This window comes from Centruroides sculpturatus, unplaced genomic scaffold (assembly GCF_000671375.1).
Source record: "Centruroides sculpturatus isolate CEXI.00-Female unplaced genomic scaffold, Cexi_2.0 scaffold1145, whole genome shotgun sequence".
NCBI classification, from domain to species: domain Eukaryota; kingdom Metazoa; phylum Arthropoda; class Arachnida; order Scorpiones; family Buthidae; genus Centruroides; species Centruroides sculpturatus.
Genome location: NW_019385332.1, coordinates 42249 through 49027, shown reverse-complemented (window position 1 = coordinate 49027; position 6779 = coordinate 42249). Strand labels below are relative to the sequence as shown.

At 32.5% G+C, this 6779-nt stretch overlaps 2 protein-coding genes across 2 annotated transcripts in view; one reads left to right on the top strand and one right to left on the bottom strand.

Annotated features, from left to right (window-relative positions):
* The window catches only part of LOC111637751 (zinc finger and BTB domain-containing protein 14-like), a 35611-nt gene extending 34335 nt beyond the window's left edge, over nt 1–1276 (top strand). Inside the window, exon 11 of the mRNA XM_023383315.1 lies at nt 1149–1276. Coding sequence (XP_023239083.1) covers nt 1149–1276 — 128 coding nt within the window. The remainder of the gene's footprint in view (nt 1–1148) is intronic.
* Nucleotides 1277–6189: 4913 nt separating this feature from the next.
* LOC111637750 (serine/threonine-protein kinase Aurora-3-like) overlaps nt 6190–6779 on the bottom strand; it is a 7421-nt gene continuing 6831 nt past the window's right edge. The window contains exon 12 of the mRNA XM_023383314.1: nt 6190–6303. Within this exon, the coding sequence (XP_023239082.1) occupies nt 6190–6303 (114 nt within the window). The remainder of the gene's footprint in view (nt 6304–6779) is intronic.

Genomic DNA, 6779 nt, shown 5'->3' with positions numbered 1-6779 from the left:
ATTCCAGTCGGCAAATTTAAATTTTCGCCAGTGCTGTGGAGCTTCAATCTTTGGCTATGTCTTGGGCTACTCAAATATTTTACGTTTTTGATACTAAATTAACATCTGAAGTATAATTTTTTATTATTTTTATATTTTTCAATATATTTATTTTGTTTGCACAAAATAAAAAAATAATTTCTAACGATACAATAGACTTTGTTAGGCTTAACATCGACGAAAATTCAACGCAAAGCGACATGCAACGGATAAAAATTTCGACATCGGATACGTTAAACTATTTTTTCGTACGTAAATCAGTTATCCGAAATATCAGTTATCCGGACAACCCCAGTCCCTAATTGATTCGGAAAATCGACGCTCTACTGTATATTAAAACAAAACACTATTTGGCATCACGAAGTAGTTTATAATCAATTTGTCCATACTTGTGAGGTATGTAATTAAAGTTTTCAACGCGGTTCTAGTTTAAAGTGGCATATTCTCATACACAGCAATGAATACTTATATTCTTGTCATATGTGTAACAAATATTTTAAGACAATAGGTTTCTTGGACAGCAGAAAATTATTCATAGCGATACAAAGATATATGTTTGTGACATATGTAAAAAAAAAAATGTTATAACAATACAACTGTTTTAACCAGAAATTGTATTATTAAACATAAAAAAAGGCGAAATTTGTATAAAAGGAAGTATGTATGCAATATTTGTAACAAGCTATTTAAGATTAAAAACATACTAGAACGTTGGAAAATTCACATTGAAAAGTGAAATATGTGTAATAAAGGATTTCAAAGTAAACGCAACTTAATCAGCAGAAAGTTCATTTTAACATAAAACCATTCTGTTGTCAGAAGTGTAATAGACATAAACAATGAAGACAATCTTCGTTACGGTTGTGAAGTGTGTAAGATAGGTTTTTATATTAAAAGAATTTTATTAAGCCTTCAACTCGTTCATCAGAATCATTCGTATTTTAGAATTCATTGTAAAATCAATTTAAAACAGAGACTAAACTGAAATTGCATTTAAATCTTACTTGTTTAGAATACACTCCAATTATTTTATCAATGTAACATATGTTGATCAGACTTTTACGTGTGGGGAGGTATTAGAGAAGCATATGACTATTTTTTATATTCAGATTCATTTCTAGTGATGTTTGTAAAAAGAAATTTACGACTCGAATTCCAAACTCATCAAAAGTCTAATCATATGCCGAATCGTTATTTACTTATGTTTTATAATACAGTTACAAATACTTGTAATTAGGAATAATATCAATCTAAAAGAATAAATTTAACGCGAACATTCGTGACGTCAGGTAGACATGACGCCATAAGAATCCGATGGCAGTGCCCTGTAACCGATTTTGGCAAAGTTGTGCATTTTGCTTGGTTTAAATATATCATTGACTTTAAAATGGATAACATAAATGTCGTAGGGAGTTTTCAGTCTCTTTGTATCTTTAGTCTGTGCCTTCATTTACATATTTATAATATACTGGAAATCTGCCAAGCATGGCGGAACATGTTTTATCAGAAAATAAAGCTTGAAGAATTGAGATGATCTTTAAATTGAGCTTGACGTTGTAATCCTCAGCCATTCACAATGTTGTTGTTACGCTATGTTGCGTAAGTCGGAGTTCACTGCTCTTGGTGATGTCGGTTGTTATTCTTGTATATGTAGAATTTATCTTACCAATTTTTCTCTTACGCTTACCCCCAAACAAAATAGCGAGTGTTTTTAATTCCACTTTGATAAAACAAATATGAATTTTATGTAGAGTGGCCATCACCAAATGCCTAAAAGAGACTACACTGTTGGAGGTAACCCCTGCGAACCGTATTGACTCCCGTGCTTTTCATTCTTTATACACATATGTATAGGGGAGACCGGGGCAACTTCGGCATGCGGGGCAAGTTTGTCAAGCGCTTTTTTTTAAAAAACAAATTAAAAGGAGACTTTGGTTATAGGTTAGGCAGTTGAGTTTTATTGGTGGCTTGTTGAGTATAGTGTTTTTATTGTTCTCCAACAAGCGTAGTTGAATTATCAAGCAAATTTTCATTTTCGTTCAATTCCATATAATATTTTTTTTCCATTTATATTGAATTGGCAGGTTTTCTTATAATTCCATGATAACGAAAGTTACTTTTCCTGTTAGAAGGATGTAACTTCAACTTATTCACGTGGCCAGATCGTGGCTTGGCATTCTGTTCTCAGGGTTGTACTTAATGTTTCGAAATCATGACTAGCGGGGTAAGATCGGCAACATAAAGCCACATTAGAAGCAAAGGATAAAAATCAAACAGATGATAAATGAAAACATGTTTGCATTTGTTATTCATGTATATATGTCTTTGAACTTGCATTTCGTTGTAATAATATTAAATGGGTGTTGGATTTGTATTTCTTTGTTTTAATAGTGAATTCCAACTTATACATTGTTAATAACATAATTTTATATACGTGCCTATCTTGCCCCATTACTGTTGCCCCTATACCAGGGGCAACTTTAATAAAAATAATTAAAATAATTACAACTTTACAAAAAGAGAGAAGTTGCCGATCTTGCCCCTATACCCGGGGCAACTTCGTCAATTTCTCTCTTCTTGTAAAGTTGTAATTATTTTAATTATTTTTATTTCCAAACTGATTTTAACCAGTTCTATAGTAAGGTAACATTCCAATAGACAATATGCAAAGCTTTTTTTTCAGTTTACAGCAGTATTTATTACACAAAATTTAAGTAAAGCTTAACATGCCGATCTTGCCCGATCTCCCCTAAATAAATTAAGGAAAAATAAATGTACGGAATGTTCAATAATCAACGATAATATTATTTAAACGACGAAAACCGTACATGAAGTAATACATGTAAATGATGCAAGAAACGATGAGAAAGAAAACAAAAATACAGTTCAGTGGGTGATCGGTTAATTAATTTAACGAACATAATCCATTCAGAGACTGTTCATTATCTGAATTGTTTGTTAACGGATTATCTATTTACCGTAGGTTTTAATGGGAATTTGATTAATTCGTTCTGAAGACTTGAAAAAATTTTAAAAATATATACTTTTCTGTATCTGGACTGCTGTATGTTACTGCTGTTTTTGAAAAATTAGCACTGAAGAGGGGTTGGATGAGTATACTAACCCGAAATGCATATGTCATTTTTTAAAGAATAAAAGTGAGTTCCAAACTAAAAGTTTTGCTGTGAGTCCGTCTACCAAAAAACCTTTTGGATTACAGAGACGAATTATATACATAATATATACTTTTTTACTGCGTTATTTATATGTAATAATAAAAATACATATATACACTGTCTTGCATTTTTATTAGTTATGTTTTTTCCGTTTGTGAGAGTTAAACAATCTGCCTAATGTCCATTGCTTTTTTTCTCTTCAGGATTTTTCAGAAGTAATTAATAGCATTGTACTGTAATTGTAGAGATCCCAAGTTTATTACCCTGAACCTGGTTTGGATGCCATTCTAAAACCGTTGTTCTGACATTCTCCCACTTCTCCAAAAGATATTTAATAGCATATATCGGCGTTAATCCTCTTTTTCAGAAGAAAACATTTCTCGCCGCGTTTCTTGGCGTTCTTCTGTCGTCAGATCCGTTTTAGGTTCCATTATGATTCCTTCAGTGTCCTTTATTTCTCAAATGTGAGCTTTTTTACTCCTTTAGCTGCTCGAGTCTTCTTTATTATACTATATTTTTCTTAGATAAGATTGAATGGGGGTGAGGTATCTGTTTGTAGAAGAGGGTCGCCATTTTGTATTTTATTTTGACTCGATTCTCGGTCCCCTGACTACTTACGAGTCTGGATTTTTTTTTTTATGTGAAAATGATTTTGGCACCTAATACTGTAGACCTGTTCAAGCCATACTGCCCAGCAACATCAGACATCATCTGGCCAAACTCCACCTTTGCTAGTATACTCTCACCTTTCAAAAATAAAAACCGACGCAAAACGTAACGGGTGCCCGCCCGACGGTCTCACGAATACTATAAAAGAATTGTTTCTGTCAAAAAAAATAAAAGACCGTAATCACAAGGGAGAGTTTCAAAATTCGAAGGAATACTATCCGATCAGTATATACCGGGTTGAGCGTCCATGTCGACGTCTCGAGCGCCCGAAAATTTTCAATTGTTGTTTGAAGACAAGGGAAGACCGATCGGTATTTTATATTTATTTCATGTACTGTACTTTCTATATTATCAGTCTCATTATTTCATTTCTTTTTGATTTTCCTGAAACTGAATCATCATTCATAATTTGATAAGATTTATCTTTATCGTCATCATCATCATCCTCAATATCGTACTCACAGATGCTCCCATCTGTATTTAATATTCAGGCCTCGGAGTCGCTCACTTTTCTCACTTCTATTCACTTTTCTGAAGTATCCTCACTTTTCTCACTTTTTTGGTCATTTCCACGTGCTTAAAAATTAGGAAGATGTGGGACCAATCAAAAATAGTTTTAAAGCCAGACGATCTGCCGAATTATCGAACCTATCGGACTAGAATTTTATGAAAAAAATACTCCGCCCGAGCGGGGCTCTTAATCGCAACTGCCGCTCAGTGTTGTTAAGTTATCGTCTGTATTTATACGTAACTAGGTAGTCAGTTAATTAAAACAAAAAATAATAATTAAATTTTAAAAATATTTAACTTAAATTTAAAATTAAATTAAAATTTTAAAACTGTTCTTTATATCGAAACAAAAACCGAAACCGTAGCTAAAATTAAAAATAAAATCAAAATTAATTAATGTAAATTAAAATTGAAATCAAATCAATTGAAACATATTATTTGGGAAGGTGCGGATAAAGTACTTGTCGGTCTTGATTGATTTGGTTAGGTCTATATTTCATGCAGGCAGAGTTGAGAGTCTATTTATAGCACTTATTTGTAAAGGCTTAGTTTCGGTTTCGGCGGTGTGGGAACATTCGCAGGAAAAAGTTCCTCGTTATTTATGAAATCATTAATAAAATATTATTTTACTTATTCTATTTGAAATTGTTTATTTCGGATTTATTAATTTATTTTTAAAATCAATATTTACACATCTCGAAGTATTTAAAAAAATAAACAGTTTTCGATCGTGCTCATAAAAGTTTCGTTTTCTGCTTCTTATCGTTTGATTTTGTTCGTAATAAGAGTTGTTAATTTTATTTCAAATTAATATAATAATNGGTACAGGGTAGGTTTATTACGCCTGTATCACTTACTAGGCAGCTAGTCGGTAAGACTAGTTCTGTACGATGCAGATCACTAGATCTGATCTCAAAAATTTCATAGGAGAGCGATAACCGCTAGTATATCTGAACTGTGAAGTCCAGATGCTTGTCAGGGCTGACACCAGTTTGTCAAATTATCGATCCGCGGACAAACACGCGTGTGAGATCCGATTCTGATTCAAATTAAGAGACATTTTTAATTAATAACGAAATAATAAATTTAATAAAACAAAGAAAATAAACTCATACAAAAATATTAATGAACGAGAGATAGAACTACTACAAATAATATACAAATCGAGTGATATCTATACTTATCTTATACCCAATTCGCGATCGAGAGAGAGAGCTCACAAAATCGTTATAAAACATACAACCTGTTCTAGTTGTCGTAGTCTTCTTCTCTGTAGAAAAGGGACACTTTGGAGATAAAGTTCATTTACTTCTTTCCATGGGAGATCGACATGTGCACAAAATCAAAGTATAATTTCGAAGTGCCGACTCTGGACTTATTCTAAGCGACTCGACTAAGGGCGTTGGTCATCCGGAGGAAAATGTGTGGAGTTTGGACGCTTCCAGATCTGTCGCTCAACTCCCCGATTTCGGACAAATTTCCCTTATATCTCAGGATTTACGACCAATCATCTGCTAGAAACTCGTTCATGTGAACGGTTGAAAGTGGAATCAAAGAGGGGTAGATAGTTCCCATCTGAGCGAGATTTTTAGCGGATAAGGGAAAAACAGAAGATGTACGGACTTCCCTCAAAGGAAGTAACATCTGACATCTATCTTTCCCACGTCCAAAACATTAGGTTTCTCACAAAAATGAAGTAATATTTGGTGACAATATTTTAACATTATTAATAAAAATTATTAAATTAGACCCAGGGCCTTTCGGTTTTCACAATAATTTGTGATCACCGGAAGTGCTATTGCATCGTAGTGTTTTCCTGAATGATCTGATATGGGATACATTCATTGGCACTATGGATTCGGACACCATTTATTGGACTATTAACTTTAAAAACTTGACTCGTTGGTATCTAAATGTTTAGTATTTTAATATTAATTTAATGCAAATGTATATATACCCAATAATATTAAACAGAAAAAATAAATCTATATCTATATATATATACAGGCATACCTCGACTTACGTCGTTTCGAGTTACGTCGTTCCCGATTATACGTCGCTTGTTAAAAAAGTATACGGAAAAATAAAAATTAAGTTTAAGTCATTGTATTCGACTTTACGTCTGTCCGCCACAAATATTGAAGTCGTAATATCACTAGATAAACGTTTAAAGCACATAAAATCATATTAAAATATATACAAGTATGTACTGTATTTACAGTACACGCATTCGTAAATTTAGATTACTTTTTTTGTACTATATTAAAAACTAAAATTTATTTGTTTGTAAGCTTAAAATAGATTTTTATTAACCATATATTATTTAAAATGCTTTCCTAGTGATAAGTAGATTCGGAGACAGGTAAATTCGACTTACGTCGTTTT